The sequence below is a fragment of the Oncorhynchus masou genome, chromosome 31, assembly GCF_036934945.1.
Source record: "Oncorhynchus masou masou isolate Uvic2021 chromosome 31, UVic_Omas_1.1, whole genome shotgun sequence".
NCBI classification, from domain to species: Eukaryota; Metazoa; Chordata; class Actinopteri; order Salmoniformes; family Salmonidae; genus Oncorhynchus; species Oncorhynchus masou.
This window is the reverse complement of record NC_088242.1, coordinates 90,728,757-90,746,252: the sequence shown is the minus strand read 5'-3', so window position 1 is coordinate 90,746,252 and position 17,496 is coordinate 90,728,757. Positions and strand designations below refer to the sequence as shown.

General features: G+C 44.4%; 1 protein-coding gene across 3 annotated transcripts; it reads right to left on the bottom strand.

The window, feature by feature from the left end:
• Window positions 1-172: 172 nt before the first annotated feature.
• LOC135524739 (TGF-beta-activated kinase 1 and MAP3K7-binding protein 3-like) lies at window positions 173-14,580 on the bottom strand. 3 transcript variants are annotated; one of them, XM_064952526.1, is made up of 8 exons: window positions 14,366-14,580; window positions 12,892-12,937; window positions 12,562-12,734; window positions 8,259-9,525; window positions 6,603-6,763; window positions 1,716-1,809; window positions 1,522-1,605; window positions 173-1,000 (listed from the first exon to the last, which is right to left on the bottom strand). In XM_064952526.1, exons 3-8 carry the CDS (start codon window positions 12,661-12,663, stop codon window positions 849-851), a joined length of 1,860 nt encoding a protein of 619 aa, XP_064808598.1. In that variant the 5' UTR covers window positions 12,664-12,734; window positions 12,892-12,937; window positions 14,366-14,580; the 3' UTR covers window positions 173-848. The 3 variants fall into 3 exon arrangements, with proteins under 3 accessions (XP_064808598.1, XP_064808597.1, XP_064808599.1); XM_064952525.1 differs by lacking the exon at window positions 14,366-14,580 and adding an exon at window positions 13,950-14,328; XM_064952527.1 differs by lacking the exons at window positions 12,892-12,937; window positions 14,366-14,580 and adding an exon at window positions 13,950-14,328.
• Window positions 14,581-17,496: the final 2,916 nt, after the last annotated feature.

Genomic DNA, 17,496 nt, shown 5'->3' with positions numbered 1-17,496 from the left:
TTTGACCATTTAAATGTAAAAACAAATCACAGTAAGGTACTTCAATTGTTACCCAGAAATTATTTGATATTAAGCTAAAAACGGCTATATTGGACCATTAAACTGCCACAAACTACAGGAAATAGAGAAAAAAAACGAGACTACAGGAAATATTCCAGGTGTAAAGCAACAGTCACATAGAATCAGCTCCTTTATTAAGTACAGCAACTTGAGGCATTTGCACAGGAAAATGGACATCTTTTTAACACGGAATACAGTGTGGGCATAATATGCATACAAGTACCAGGACTATATTCATATGCAAGTCTCTTTAGTGTTCATTTGATGAAAGGAGGAGCTCTTGGTACAGAGCTGATACAGTGTATAATCTACATTAGGATGAGTTCACCAGACCCTTTCTTTTAGCCATTGCATTGTCCCACTGTCAGAGTGCAGCCCTGGCCATTTGTAGAGGAATGTCCCACTGTAAGAAGCGCCTGCGTTCGTCCACGGGGTTTGGGAATGGGCTCAGTCGTGTAAACAGGGCAGTCATTCATTCTGCAACGGAATGTTCACTCTGTAAACCACGCCTCCTCTTCCTGCGTAATTTAAAAACAACGCTCCAGTAGTTGTAGCCACACCCACTGACAGCTAGTCCCTCCTTTTTAGGTTGCCATGAGAACAGTCTCCCGCTATCCTCTCCTGTAAAAATGCTTTCCTCCAATGGAAGCAAGGGTCAAAGTGCAGGGGGGGGGGTTATCACACAAAGCCATGGGCAGGGACCAATTGGAGGAGGAGTTTACAGGGATGGAGGAAGTAAGGGTGGGTGACTACTATCCGGGATAGGGCTGGAGTGGGCTGGGCAAGGTTCAGGTGTAGCGCGGCATCTCACACTGTTCACAGCGGTTGAGTGCAGGGTGGTTGAGGAAGGTGCATTCTTCACAGCTCCACTGGGCTCCCTCAAAGTCCTCGTCCCTCTGAGGGGGCCCCGCAGCTACAGGCTTGGCTTTCCGCTCCACCTCTGGGAGAAAGACAAGAGTCTTAGCATCACACAGACAAACACAGCATATAAAACAGTCTTAGCGTCACACAGACAAACACAGCATATGTAGTCTTAGTAAAACAAATTGTATAAACAATAAGTGGACACTCCACCACTGTTTTGGTAAAACACTGAAGGATAGGGCTGAAGAAAATGTTACACACTCAAATTCAGACAGGGCTGTGGATGCAAGGACTGACCATTCACAATACCAAAATTAGTTTGAACCACGTTGAGGTTATGGAGGGTTTGTCTACAATTATGTTGTTTACAAACAATGGAGTAAAATAAGCTTACATGTTGGGTTCTGACCGGGTACGACAGCTGAACTAAGCTCATGAAGCATTTATATTGGTTCTATTCTTCAATAATTTAATTTGCTATATATCATTAATTGAAAAGTATAAAAATAAAATTGATGTATCAATTGCAGATTGCCCCTTTAAGTAAAGTGTTACCAATGTTAACAATGGTATGATAGAGGACATCATGGTTCTCACCTTTCCTTCCTGGCTTGGGTGGTACCACCGGACCGGTCTGTATGTTCTTATAAAAGTTGTTCTCGGCTTTCGGATCAAACTTCCCTGTGGAAATGATACCATTAGTACAGCATTGGTAGTTTGACTCCTGAATGGGTGCTCCTGTACACTGCATCTTCAAAAGCCTGTGTGTGTGTGTGTGTGTGTGTATACACCTCTAGACTGCAGCAGATCCGTCTCCTTCAGGGTGCAGTCGATATCAATCTGAAGCTGTCTGTTTAGACTGCGTAATCGGGTCATCTCTTCAGGCTGGAACAGGCAAACACCAGTGAATTGGGTGACAGATGAGACACAAAAATAGAGATAACAGAAGGTTTCCCACAAAATCTAACACGGCAAAGACTTACAAATACCTATCTATGTGATAAGAATCAGATCAAAGCTGTTTGTGCATGCACATATACAGGTAACCGCCAAAATAAAGGAAACACCATCAAGTGTCTTAATAGGGCGTTGAGCCAGAACAGCTGCAATGCACCGTGACACAAATTCTACAAGTGTCTGGAGCTCTATTGGTGGAGATGACACCATTCTTCCATCACTTGGTGTTTTGTTGATGGTGGTGGAAAACGCTGTCCAGAATCTCCATTAAGTGTTCAATTGGGTTGAGATCTGGTGACTAAGACGGCCATGGCATAGGGTTTACATTGTTTTCATGCTCATCAAACCATTCAGGGACCACTCGTGGCCTGTGGATGGGGGCATTGTCATCCTATGGGGGCATAGTCATGGTAGCTAAAATAAATGGACATCCTAGAATTTTTATACATGACCCTAAGCACGATGGGACATTCATTGCTTAAATTAACTCTGGAACCACACCTGTGTGGAAGCACTTGCTTCAAATATACTTCACATCACTCATTTACTCAAGTGTTTCCATTATCTTGGCTGTTACCTGTACTTTTACAGTATATGGTTATTTACGCTGAAGAAAAATATAAAAACACAACATGCAACAATTTCAAAGATTTTACTGAGTTACAGTTTATTTAAGAAAATCCGTCAATTGAAATAAATAAATTAGGCCCTAATCTATGTATATCTCATGACTGGGAATACAGATATGCATCTATTGGTCACAGATACCTTTAAAATAAGCTGTGGATCAGAACACCAGTCAGTATCTGGTGTGAACATTATTTGTCTCATGCAGGGCAACACATCTCCGTCACATAGAGTTGATAAGGCTGTTGATTGTGGCCTGTGGAATGTTGTCCCACTCCATTTCAATGGCTGTGCAAACTTGCTGGATATTGGCGGGAACTGGAAAATGCTGTCGTACACATTGATCCAGAGCATCCCAAACATGCTCTACGGGTGACATGTCAGTGAGTATGCAGGCCATGGAAGAACTGGGTCATTTTCAGCTTCCAGGAATTGTGTACAGATCCTTGCAACATGGGGCCATACATTATCATGCTGAAACATGAGGTGATGGCGGCGGATGAATGGCACGTCAATGGGCCTCAGGATCTCATCACGATATCTCTGTGCATTCAAGTTGCCATCAATAAAATGCAAATTGTGTTCATTGTCTGTAGCTTATGCCTGCCCAGTGGTGGAAAAAGTACCCACTTGTCATACTTGAGTCAAATTAAAGATAATTTAATAGAAAATTACAAGTAAAAGTGAAACTCACGCTGTAAAATACTAATTGAGTAAAAGCCTAAAAAGTATTTTGTTTTAAATATACTTATTTTAAAAATGTAAGGATAGCCAGGGGCACACAACATTCAGACATAATTTACAAGCAAAACATGTGATTAGTAAGTCCGCCAGATCAGAGGTAGTAGGGATGACCAGGGAAGTACATGAATTAGAGCGTTTCAGTCAGAGTACTTTTGGATGTCAGGAACAATGTATGGAGTAAAATGTACATTGTTTTCTTTAGGAATGTAGTTAAGTAACAGTTGTCCATAATATAAATAGTAAAGTAAAAGTACTAACACGACTTAAGTAGTACTTTAAAGTATTTTTACACTTCTGTTCCTGCCCATACCATAACCCCACCATGGGGCACTCTGTTCACAACACTGACATCAGCAAACCACTCGTCCACACGACACCAGACACGTGACTTGCGGTTATGGTTGGACGTACTGACAAATTCTCTAAAACCATGTGGGAGGTGGCTTATGGTAGAGAAATGAATATTCCGTTATCTGGCAACAGCTCTGGTGGACATTTCTGAAGTCAGCATGCCAACTGCACACTCCCTCATTTTAGAGTGGACATTTTATTGTCCCCTGTATCAATGATCATGCTGTTTAATTAGCTTCTTGATATGTCACACCTGTCAAGTGGACGGGTTATCCTGGAAAAGGAGAAATGCTCACTAACAGGAATGTAAAACATTTGTGCATAAAATTTGAGAAAAATATTATTTTTGTGCGTATGAAACATTTCTGGGATTTTTTATTTCAGCTCATGAAACATGGGACCAACACTTTACATGTTGCATGAAATGTTTTGTTCAGTGTAGATACACATGACCAAAAGTATTTGGACACCTGCTCGTTGAACATCATTCAAAAATCATGGGCATTAATATGGAGTTGGTCCCCCCTTTGCTGCTAGAACAGCCTCCACTCTTCTGGGAAGGCTTTCCACTAGATTTTGGAACATTGCTGAGGGGACTTGCTTCCATTCAGCCACAAGAGCATTAGTGAGGTCAGGCACTAATGTTGAGCGATTAGGCCTGGCTTGCAGTCAGTGTTCCTTCTCCAAGCTGTTGCCACAAAGTTGTAAACTCAGAATAATCTAGTATGTCATTGTAGGCTGTGGCGTTTTCCTTCAATGGACCTAAGGGGCCCAGCCTAAACAATGAAAAACAGCCCCAGGCCATTATTCCTCTTCCACCACACTTTACAGTTGGCACTATACATTTGGGCAGGTTAAGAGAAATTTGACAAACTGACTTATTGGAAAGGTGGCATCCTATGACGGTGCCACGTTGAAAGTCACTGAGCTCTTCAGTAAGGCATTCTACCGCCAATGTTTGTCTATGGAGATTGCATTGCCTTGTGTTCAATGTTATACACCTGTCAGCAACAGGTGTGGCTGAAATAGCCAAATCCACTAATTAGAAGGTGTGTCCTCATTTGTGTATTTTGTTTATGTACAGTACTGGTCAAAAGTTGACACCTACTTATTTAAGAGTTTCTTTATTTTTTACACTATTTTCTACATTGTAGAATAATAGTGAAGACATCAAAACTATGAAATAACACATATGGAAGGTCTAGTGATTGTGGAGGCCAGGTCATCTGACGCAGCACTCCATCACTCTTCTTGGTCAAATAGCCCTTCTACAGCCTGGAGGTGTGTTGGGTCATTGTCCTGTTGAAAAACAAATGATAGTCCCACTAAGCGCAAATCAGATGGGATGGCGTATCGCTGCAGAATGCTGTGGTAGCCATGCTGGTTAAGTGTGCCTGGAATTCTAAATAAATCACTGACAGTGTCACCAGCAAAGCACCATCACACCTCCTCCTCCATGCTTCACAGTGGAAACCACACATGCAGAGATCATCCGTTCACCTACACTGTGTCTCACAAAGACGGTTGGAACCAAAAATCTCCAATTTGGACTCATCACACCAAAGGACAGATTTCCACCGGTCTAATTTCCATTGCTCATGTTTCTTGGCCCAAGCAAGTCTCTTTTTCTTATTGGTGTCCTTTAGTAGTGGTTTCTTAGCAGCAATTCGACCATGAAGGCCTGATTCACACAGTCTCCTCTGAACAGTTGATGTATCTGTTACTTGAAGTCCGAATAATTTATTTGGGCTGAAATTTCTGAGGCTGGTAACTAATTAACTTATCCTCTGAAGCAGAGGTAACTCTGGGTCTTCCTTTCCTGTGGCGGTTCTCATGAGATCCAGTTTCATTTTAAGACCTTCATGTCTTAAAGTAATGATGGACTGTCATTTCTATTTGCTTATTTGACCTGTTCTTGCCATAATATGGACTTGGTCTTTTACCAAATAGGGCTATATTCTGTATACCACGCCTACCTTGTCACAACACAACTGATTGGCTCAAACGCATTAAGGAGGAAAGAAATTCCACAAATTAACAAGGCACACCTGTTTTAATTGAAATGCATTCCAGGTGACTACCTCATGAAGCTGGTTGAGAGAATGCCAAGAGTGTGCAAAGCTGTCATCAAGACAAAGGGTGGCTACTTCGGATAACACTTTTTTGGTTACTACATAATTCCATGTGTTATTTCATAGTTTTGATGTCTTCAATATTATTCTACAATGTAGAAAATAGTAAAGATAAAGAAAAACCCTTGAATGAGTAGGTGTTTTGACTGGTACTGTAGCTGTGCAGCAAGGCTCCCCATCCAACCTGACAGAGCTTGAGAGGATCTGCAGAGAAGAATGGGAGAAACTAACCAAATAAAGGTGTTCCAAGCTTGTAGCTTCATACCCAAGAAGACTCAAGGCTGTGATCGCTGCCAAAGATGCTTCAACAAAGTACTGAGTAAAGGGTCTGAATACTTATGTAAAATGTATTGTTTTCTAAATGTTATATATACTTTCCGAATGCGCTGTACATCTCTTTCTTGACTTCTCAAGTTATACCATTTTCGTTCCTTTAAATCATTTCTGTCCGCAACAACATCTAAGGCTGCTGTGATATCAGTTTTTGTTGTTTATAAATTAGCCAAAATGTCTTAAAAACCTGGTTTTTGTTTTGTCATTATGGGGTATTGTGTGTAGATTGACGAGGGAATAAAAAAAAATATTTAAAAAACATTACTATAAGGCTGTAACCTAAAAAAATGTGGGGGAAGTAAAGGGGTCGGAATACTTTCCGAAGGCACTATATGTATGTAGCTAGTGAGTGTGTGTGCGCCATTGCATTCAAAGATATGTGTGAGCACACATATGCCACGTTACGTACTGTCTTCAAAAGGTGTGTGTGTTCATGTATGCATATGTGTGATCACCGTGTGTGCTTATGCTTTTACACTTCACAGCTGTGTGTTCGTGTGTGTGCACGCCATGTTATGTCCCTTCACATCTTACCCGGGGGATGAGGCTGCTGCTGTTGACTCGTCTGAAGCGTCTCTGGAGGGCGTCGTACTCCATGTCGTTGACATCTGCCTTCAGCTGCTCCACTTTCTTCCTCTCCATGAGCAGCTCCTTCAGTAGACGCTCCATCCGGGCCCTCTGGTGCAGCAGGAGAGCTGGGGAAAACAGCGGAGGGAACACAGCGCTTCAGATGGGATGAGGGAATACACAGGTGGATGTGCAGGAATGGTTCTGTGTACAGATGAACAAACGCAAACGAGCAAGCACTCCAAATGCATACACACAGGAACACACCCCCACGTAAATACTTTAGAGTCCTGTATCGGTTCGGATACCCACAGTTCCCCGCAATAAATATATATTTTAATTTTATCAGCTGGCAGGTCTGAATAGGGGGATCTGAATACCCCAGGGAAGGGGTCTGAATACTTCCCGAATGCATGTCAATTCTTTAATTTCACACCCATATATACACTACCGGTCAAAAGCTTGCTTTATTTTTTACTATGTTCTACATTGTCGAACAGTGAAGGCATCAAAACTATGAAATAACACATATGGAATCATTTAGTAACCAAAAAAAAAAAGTGTCAAATAATTCTAAATATATTTTATATTTGAGATTCTTCAAATAGCCACCCTTTGCCTTGATGAGAGCTTTGAGATATTTTAATGTAAAAAATTGTTTTGATGAATTCATTCATACCATTTCATCCTTCCACAAGATTATAGTCCACTCCAGACACAAATCTAGGGTTGCTACCAATGCCGGCTGGTAGTTCGTTCTTTCGGTTCAATTGCCAGAGAAGCGACCAGTCGTTCAGTCTTTTTGTTCTGTATCTATGGATGCGACCCAGTTCTAAATGTTCCATTGCCATACTGGCTGGCAACGTTCTTATCCCTTGCTTGCTAGACAGCCAACTGCGGCTAAGTTACAGTCATGTCAAACCGTGCAGACAGAATAACAACAGTAGCTGCATTTGTTTAAGCTGTTTTCTAGTGACATTTATTTGGACACATCCATAACAATGAACTAATGACGCAATTTCACCTGGCATAGAAAATGTGCTCTCTCATCAGGAATCTGTTGTTTGAGAGCTAGCCAACAACACAGCTAACACAACAATCACTTCAAACTGAAGCTGGAAAGACTGCAAACTAGCTGCACTTCATTTCGTTTGACCTGTTTTCTATTAATATATACAAAGAACTATCCATAAAAATTATGCCGACTCATGATTTCCCCCCGCTGAGAAAAGCTGCCTACCTGTCTGTCTCATCCCGACTCCCAACACGTTCATAATTATGGGACAGCTGGAGATCGAATTTGAATAATGAAACAATGTTAGTCTAAAAGAAATGGGAGATCATGTCTAGATGCTTTTTATGGAGGAGATCAAGTTTATAAATTGCCTGGCTGGGCTGATGAGACAGTGGAATGCACAGTCAGATGAAACAGAGTAAACAGGCATTTTAACGTCATAGATTTAGCCGGTGATAACTTGTGGAATAGACACTGGCTGGGAATGTGGTTTTAACCAATAAACATTTAGGATTAGACCCACCCATTGTATAAACAGCAAATAAGCGCACTGGTAAACACACAAATGCGCACGCACACACTCTTATCCATCCATAAGCCATGCCTACCCTGGGTGTAAGCGTAGTCATCGGAGCCTGAGCTGGACCGACGGGGCATGTGGTTGGCAATGTGGCTGGCGATGTTACCGGGCAGAGCCGAGATGGGCAGGATAGGCGCCGGGGCCAGCGCATGGTGCTCCCCCTGGTCCACCATGTTGAGCAGAGACTCAGGAGGGGAGGACACGGGAGGGGAGCCTGAGGGGGGCCTCTGCTGGGCCTGGCCTGGGGACACTTTGATCTTAAAGGTGTAGCCCGCCTGGCTGCCCGGCTGGGGCGAGGAGGCAGGTCTGGGCCGCGTGGGGCCCTGGTGCAGGTAGACCCCAGGGTGGAATGCGACGGGGCCCCCGCCACCAAGGCCTCGCTGGGGTGAGCTGGGTGAGGGGCTTGTGGCCATGTAGAGCGTCTGGCCCGGGGGACAGTGGACGGGGGAGTTGCTGCGGGGCCGTGTGCCCTCCAAGGTGATCTCGATCTGGTTCTTCAGGGAGCTCTTGGGCAGGTAGGGCCGGTAGATGGGCTGCTGCTGTTGGTGGTGCTGGTGGTAGGGCATGCTGGCCAGGGTGGGAGGGCTGATTGGCAGGAAGACATGGGTCTGCTGGTGCTGGGGGTGGGGCTGGTGCTGGTGTTGGACTTGGTGCTGTACCTGCTGTTGGGGTTGCACTTGGTGGGGTTGGTGCTGGGGTGAGCTATAGGGGGACTGGTAGGTGGGAGTGGCGTAGGGCGAGGGCTGATACACAGGCTGCCCGGGCGAAGGCCAAGGAGAGGGTTGGGGGCTCTGGGAGGGGGAGGGACGGAGGTAGAGGGCATTGCCGCCACTGTTGCCATAGTGACCGACGGGGATATGCAGGGCCTGGGGGGCATTGGGAAGGTTCTGGGAGAGGGTGACCGTGATGGGGTTCATGGTGTAGCGGGGAACGGGGGAGTAGGTAGGGGACATGCCCTGCATGGGAGGAGGGGTGGGGGTGCTGGCTGAGCGCCCCCCGTGCTCCTTCATGAAGAAGGGGTTGTAACCCGGCGAGGGTGCCATGGTGGCGGGGGCCGAGAGGGGTTCCTGGAAGCCGGCCCGCGGAAGCTCGATGTGACCGTCGCTGGAGCTGTGCACCAGGGAGCGCCCACCCCCGTTGGACTTGCCCGCCTCCGGGGGGGGGTAGCCCAACTGGATGTGCAGCATGTGGTTCCGGCTCAGGCGAACCTCCTCCGGACTGTGGAACTCCCCATAGAGGTATCTGTTACTCTCCTGAGCCAGTAGGCGGCAGCATATATCCAGGTTGTTGTTGTTCTGGAAGAGAGGAAACAGCAGACAGGAAAACAGCAAGCTCAGTGATGGAGGCCAGACTGGAATTCTATAGCGGTCACTGCTCTCTGTCTATTAACTGTATAAAACAGAGGGTCACTAACCCCGACTAAATCATTGATCAAACCCCACAAACAGCTGTCAATATTCAACTTCATGTGCAACAGCATACAGGAATTTCAACAAGAAAATGAGTGTATCTATGCTTCCAAAATGGCACCTTAACATGTTGTGTAGACTGAGCACGCGTGAGCCAACTAAACACAGCAAAAAAAAGAAATGTCCCTTTTCAGGACCCTTTCTTTCAAAGAAAATTTGTAAAAATCCAAATAACTTCACAGATGTTCATTGTAAAGTGTTTAAACACTGTTTCCCATGCTTGTTCAATGAACCATAAACAATTAATGAACATGCACCCGTGGAACGGTCGTTAAGACACTAACAGGCTGAGGGCTAAAAGGGCTGAAATAGAAGTTCTATTTCTGACGCAGACCCCGCTGCAAGTCCTGCCTCTCCCATCGCCTCATTGGTTTATAGAAGCAGGTACCCACGTGCCATCTCCTCATTGGTTATACCCTCGTGGGTGACTGAAAGACGAACAAGGTTGCGGCGGTAATGCACCTAATTTATGAAAGTTGCCAATCGCAATATAAAGTCAAGAGAAGAAAAAACCTAGGAGGAGAGATAACTAGAAACTATTTGGTTAACTGTTTGTGGATTAATTGTCGGAGTAGAGGACCTTGTGCATTTCAGGTAAAATAACTTAATGTTTATATCCCAGGAAAAATTAGCTAGCAACAGCAAGCTAGCTAAATAGGACAAATTAACTAGCAAGTGCAGGCTAGCTAGCTAAATTGCCATAAAGGTTTAATGCTTTTCGACTTGTCCCCGAATTAATGTAATTGTTTCCGAGTTTGTTTTGATATTTTAACCTGTGTCGTGATTGCATTTGGTGTGGGGAGACAAAATAAATGTATGCATGATGGAGCACGCGCGCAGCCAGTTTGGGTTCCGTGTAACAGCTTACAGACGGTAGGCAATTAAGGTCAGAGTTATGAAAACTTAGGACACTAAAAAGAGGCCTTTCTACAGACTGAAAAACTAAAAAATTATAAATTGCAATGTCCGTACTGTGAGACACCGAAGACATCGCTACAGGGAGACAGGACGGACATCTGATCGTCCTCGCAGTGGCAGACCACGTGTAACAACACCTACACAGGATTGGTACATCTGAACATCACAACTGCGGGACAGGTACAGGATGGCAACAACAACTGCCTGAGTTACACCAGGAACGTACAATCCCTCCATCAGTGCTCAGACTGTCCGCAATAGGCTGAGAGAGGCTGGACTGAGGGCTTGTAGGCCTGCTGTAAGGCAGGTCCTCACCAGACATCACCAGCAACAACATCGCCTATAGGCACAAACCCACAGTTGCTGAACAAGACAGGACAGGCAAAAATTGCTCTTCACTGACGAGTCGTGGTTTTGTCTCACCAGGGGTGATGGTCGGATTCGCGTTCATCATCGAAGGAATGAGCGTTACACCAAGGCCTGTACTCTGGAGCGGGATCGATTTGGAGGTGGAGGGTCCCTCATGGGCTGGGGCGGTGTGTCACAGCATCTTTGGACTGAACTTGTCATTGCAGGCAATCTCAACACTGTGCGTTACAGGGAAGACATCCTCCTCCATCATGTGGTAACCTTCCTGCAGGCTCATACTGACATGACCCTCCAGCATGACAATGCCACCAGCAATACTGCTCGTTCTGTGCATGATTCACTGCAAGACAGGGATGTCAGTGTTCTGCCATGGCCAGTAAAGAGCCCGGATCTTAATCCCATTGAGCACGTCTGGGACCTGTTGGATCGGAGGGTGAGGGCTAGAGCCATTCCCCCCAGAAATGTCCAGGAACTTGCAAGTGCCTTGGTGTAAGAGTGGGGTAACATCTCCAGCAAGAATTGGCAAATCTGGTGCAGTCCATGAGGAGCAGATGTACTGCAGTACTTAATGCAGCTGGTGGCCACAACAGAAACTGGACTGTTAATTTTGATCCCCCTTTGTTCAAGGATACATTATTCCATTTCTGTTAGTCACATGTCTGTGGAACTTGTTCAGTTTATGTCTATGTTTGTGTTGTTCAATCTTGCTATGTTCATACAAATATTTACACATGTTGAGTTTGCTGAAAATAAACATTGAGAGGACGTTTCTTTTTTTGCTGAGTTTATATTAATTTGGGGACAGGTCGAAACACATGAAACATTCACAAACATGCTGTTGCTATCTAATTTGTTCTAGGATATAAACATTGGGTTGTTAAATGCACACGGTCCATTTTTCCTTGGATCTTTGTAGAATTTTTACCCATTTCATGGCACACAAAATAGTGTGTTCTCTAGTCATAAATTTAATCCACAGATAAAAGATAGAAGGGTAAACTAATAATTTCTAGTAGGGGCGACAGTTATCCTAGTGGTTGGAGGACCAGTAACCGAAAGGTTGCAAGATCAAATCCCCGATCTGACAAGGTAAAAATATGTTGTTTTGCCCCTGAACAAGGCAGTTAACCAACTGTTCCTAGGCCATCATTGTAAATAAAAATGTGTTCTTAACTGACTTGCCTGGTTAAATAATATATTTTTTAAATAAAATAGTAATCTCTCCTCCATCAGTAGTCTTCTTCTTCTGACTAAGTTGGCAACCAAATTTAAGGAGCATTACCACCACCAACTGGACTGGAGTGTGGACCTCAGTTCATCTTTCAATCACCCACGTGGGTAAATGCTCTTAAAAACCAATGAGGAGATGGGAGAGGCGGGACTTTAGTGCCTGACTACGCAGTTTAGATGAAATTATTGAATAAAATGTATTTTGCAGAGTGGTCTGCATGTAATTCCCTATGCAGTACACTACTTTTGACCAGGGCCTATATGGCTCTGGTCAAAAGTAACACAATAGGGTGCCATTTGGGACGTAAGGTATGTGCTCATAGCGGTCTGGCAGCTGTATCCTACCTGCAGAAGGCACTGGGACACTACTCCCTCTGGGATCTCTGGGAAGCGCTGCTTGAGGTCCTGCAGGACGTGATAGTCTAGCGGAGGGCCTCCCTGCGCCATCCTGAGCCCACAGAGAGTCACTGACCCCACAGCCGTAAACGCTGCTGCTGCACCTGTGCTTCTCTCATCCCCTACACATACACACACACTCGGTGTCATCATGGAAAACTTGCATCAATCTCCAATCATTATCGTGTCACATCAACCCATCCACACACCAGACAGCATTACAAGTATGTCTCCAAATCAGTACTTTAAATAGAAGCACAAGTCAGTCGTTGAGCTTACATTCGAAAGGAAGGAGGCTTTTTGGCAGCTTTGTTCAGCGGCTCCTCTGCAACAATAACAACAATTAGGCAACATGTTACACACAGGTATCGGCCCTAAAGACCAGACAGACAAGCCGAAATTACGATAAAGCAGCAAAGATAGGGTTTCTCGACCAGCCCGGTTAAACTATCGGGACAATTCACATAACAGGCGGATTTGGCTGTAACAGAAGCATGGCATGGATCTGTCTCTTGTTGTTTGTTTAGTCATCTCACTGCACCAAGCAACGACCTGAAATCAAAGACAGCTAACATGACAATGTTGGCAAGTGTTACCTAACGTTAGCTAGCTCATACTAAACACTAACGTGGTAACTAGCAAAGCGTTAGAATCATCGACAACATTTAAGCCATCTAGCTAGCTGACTCACGTGAAAGCGTTAGCTACCTACCGTTATCACTCTGCAGTGGACACGGATCTGACTCATAATTTGTGGTCAACCATACTAGAACGTCAACTGGTAACTCGCTAACTAGTTTCTTTAGACATAGGGCTTAGCTTAGACTGAACCAAGCTAGCTACCTAGCTTTCATCATCATAGTAAGTTAAGTAGCCAACCAACTAGTTACATTAGGTAGCTAACGTTACCTGGCTGGCTAGCTAACTGTATGCTAGCCAATTTAGTGGTTTTTGATAAGCTCGTTATATGTGAACAACCATTATGCGCATTGATGATGGCTTCGAGTAACTTACTAGCAACCATAAAGTATCGAGCTAAAGAGTAACGTTAGCTAGCTAACGTAAGATAGCTCGCTAGAGGCCAACTTTCTTTTTAAGGGGGTATGCTGACCAGAAAGGCACACAACAACAAGCACACTGACATAGAAGCTAGCTAATAGCGTTAGCCAGATAGCTGGCTACGGTTCCTTTCTTTATATATTAAATAACTAGCTACTGTACAGATAGATTTAAGCTAACTACAGAAGTGATATGGCTACCATTAGCATTCTAGCTGACTATTACATCGAAACCAAGCCAAGGCGGACACCATAGCTTGCTAGGCTACTTCGACTTACCATGAGCTTATTCACTCTTGTCATGGACCATGATAACGTTTAAGAGAAAGCACGTAATTGTGATATTTTCCGAAAGTGGCAGACGAATATGTATTTCACTCTTGATGGATAAAGCGATTATGTTACATTCCAAGACAAGACCGTCGTCAATACAACGTACGAAATTGCCTGTATCGCGAAAGATGTCACTCACAGTTTATCAAACCAGGAAGTTGTATTTTGCGCCCTTGTTCTTCGATGAGGTTTAACGGCGGTTGACATACAGTAAACGTTGCATTACCGCCATCAACTAGACTGGGGTATAAATCCCTTTTACTTTGTATGGGGGAAAAAATAAACAAATATCCTACCATCTAACCCTACACTCATTAATAACCCACTTTCCTATTCCACTATTTAAACATATCTAGTCCTACCTCAGGTCAACGGCCAAGAAGGACTGGACACCACCACTCAACACACCCTGTAAATCTTCTGACATCAAATTTCATACACCCAAATACTTCTCTGCCGTTGCCACATCCTCTATTTTCTAACCATTGCTATGAACACTAAAAAGCCAATCTTACTGAAGTATATATCACTTGTTGGCTTATCACTCTATTACGCACACAAATCCTCACATGATCCTTGACCCAGCTCCGGAAACACTTCTGATTGCTTCTTTCCCCAATATTACACATTCCTTTGTCTCATGCCCTTCTGCACACTTCTCACACCTAGGAACCTCCCTCCTACACACTGCTGCCACATGCCCATAAGCTTGACACCTGTAACAACGTAATAGATTCGGCACAAAATCTTGTACAAGATAACTGAAATATCCTAAAATCAATTTCTCTGGCAGACTCAACATCAAAACTCAAAAGAACAGTTCTGTTTCACCACTCATGCCACCCTGTCTGCGTCGCACCAAACAATGAGCATCACAAACACCGGAAATCTTCCCATTTAGTTGGCCCACTTTCACATTTACCGCTACCCCAATAATCACTCCTTTCAAGGACGCCATTTTATTGAGAGCAAAACAAGTCACAGTTCTTCTCCCCATTTGTGTGGCGCAAAGCGCCTGCTCCCTCTGACCGGCAGAAACACAAACAATTATCACAAGATCACTTTGGGTTACCTTCACAGATTCCAGAGCCCCCAACTCCATTTTCACCCATCCTGAACCCACATATGGATCAGCCAAAAGGCAAGGGTCCACTTTCTCAAAACATTTCTCTCCTACCCTCACAAACTCATCTTTATCCTGACCATCGATGCAAGCTCCAAGCTCCGAGAACTTCACCACGCCTGCCACCTCTGATAATTTGCCCACCTTCACTTACATTTCGCCTCCAGACCTTGATCCAGCATATGGCTCACTCTGCTTACACTTTCCACCACTCTTCTTCGACAAACCTTCTACCTTTTTCAATTTACACACAATACCCCATAATGACGAAGCAAAACCAGGTTTCATTTTTTTTGTGCAAATTTATAAAAAATTCAAAACATAAATACTTTATTTACATAAGTATTCAGACCCTTTGCTATGAGACTCGAAATTGAGCTCAACTTCCTCCTGTTCCCATTGATCAGCCTTCTACAACAGATCTGGGGAAGGGTACCAAAACATTTCTGCAACATTGAAGGTCCCCAAGAACACAGTGGCCTCCATCATTCTTAAATGGAGGAAGTTTGGAACCACCAATACTCTTCCCAGAGATGGCAACCCGGCCAAACTGAGCAATCGGGGGTGAAGGTCCTTGGTCTGGTAGGTGACCAAGAACCTGATGGTCACTCTGACAGAGCTCCAGAGTTCATCTGTGGAGATGGGAGAACCTTCCAGAAGGACAACCATCTCTGCAGCACTCCACCAACTAGGCATTTATGGTAGAGTGAACAGACGGAGGCCAGTCCTGAGGAAAAGGCACATAACAGCCCACATGGAGTTTGCCAAAAGGCACCTAAAGACTCTCAGACCATGAGAAACAAGATTCTCTGGTCCGATGAAATCAAGATTGAACTATTTGGCCTGAATGCTAAGCATCTCGTCTGGAGGAAACCTGGCACCATCCCTATGGTAAAGCATGGGGTTGGCACCATCATGCTGTGGGGATCTTTTTCAGCGGCAGGGACTGGGAGACTGGTCAGGATCGAGGGAAAGATGAAAGTAGCAAAGTACAGAGAGATCCTTGATGAAAACCTGCTCCAAAGCACTCAGGACCTCAGTCTGGGGTGAAGGTTCACCTTCCAACAGGAGAATGACCCTAAGCACACAACCAAGACAACGCTTAATTGGCTTCGGGACAAGTCTCTGAATGTCCTTGAGTGGCCCAGCCAGAGCCCGGACTTGAACCTGATCAAACATCTCTGGAGAGACCTGAAAATAGCTGTGCATTGATGCTCCCTAACCAACCTGACAGAGCTTGAGAAGATCTGCAGAGAAGAATGTGAGAAACTCCCCAAATACAGGTTTGCCAAGCTTGTAGCTTCATACCCAAGAAGACTCAAGGCGGTAATCACTGTTAAAGGTGCTTCAACAAAGTACTGAGTAAAGGGTCTGAATACTTGTGTAAATGTAATATTTAAACATTTTTTTTAGATATATATATATACACTTTCCGAATGCCCTTTACATCTCGTTCTTGTCTTCTCAAGTTATGCCATTTTCCTTTAATATTTTTTGTCCGCAACATCAACCTCTAAGGCTGCTCCCCCACTAGATAGCACCGCCACCTCTTTCTCTGCTTCAAAACTCAATAGGACAGACAGTGTCTTCTCAGTTTCTCCATGCTTGGGACCGGGTCACAGGTCTTGTCCCGAGGCGTGTGACGCGAAGCGCCCGCTCCCTCTGGGTAGAAGAAAAACTGAAACTCATTAGAAGTCCACCCTGAGCTACTTTCATCAGATTTAAAACCCAATTATTTTTTTTCTACCCAGCCTGAGACTACATATAGTTCAGTCAAAAAGCAGGGGTCCACTTTCTCCAAAAATGTCACTCCCACTGGGCCAGCATCTGTAACGGTTCTCGTCTGTCGAAGGAGAAGCGGACCAAAATGCAGCGTGGTGGTTATTCATGTTCTTTAATGAAATTAACTAGACATGAAAATAAAGAACAAAACAGAGCACAAACGTGAAAACCTATACAGCCTATCTGGTGAACACAGAGACAGGAACAATCACCCACGAAATACTCAAAGAATATGGCTGCCTAAATATGGTTCCCAATCAGAGACAACGATAAACACCTGCCTCTGATTGAGAACCACTCCAGACAGCCATAGACTATGCTAGATACCCCCACTAAACCACACACCCAAGACCTAACAAAACCCCAAGACAAAACACACCACAATAAACCCATGTCACACCCTGGCCTGACCAAATAAATAAAGACAAACACAATATATTACGACCAGGGCGTGACAGCATCATCCTTTGCATGACCATCATGGCGAGGCTCCGACTCTGAGGTCTTTACCACGTCAATGCAGGTAATTCCTCCTCACTTTCGTCAGGTTCAATTTCTACTTGGCGCCATTCTTCCTCAACACACATC

What these genes read in the sequence shown, in the direction of transcription:
- LOC135524739 (XM_064952526.1), bottom strand. Translation starts at nt 12,663, where the DNA reads ATGGCGCAGGGAGGCCCTCCGCTAGACTATCACGTCCTGCAGGACCTC. An exon ending in TGTCCCAGTGCCTTCTGCAG is followed by an intron (nt 9,526 to 12,561) that starts GTAGGATACAGC and finishes CCTCTCTTCCAG; the next exon opens with AACAACAACAACCTGGATAT. An exon ending in TGACTACGCTTACACCCAGG is followed by an intron (nt 6,764 to 8,258) that starts GTAGGCATGGCT and finishes TGTTTTCCCCAG; the next exon opens with CTCTCCTGCTGCACCAGAGG.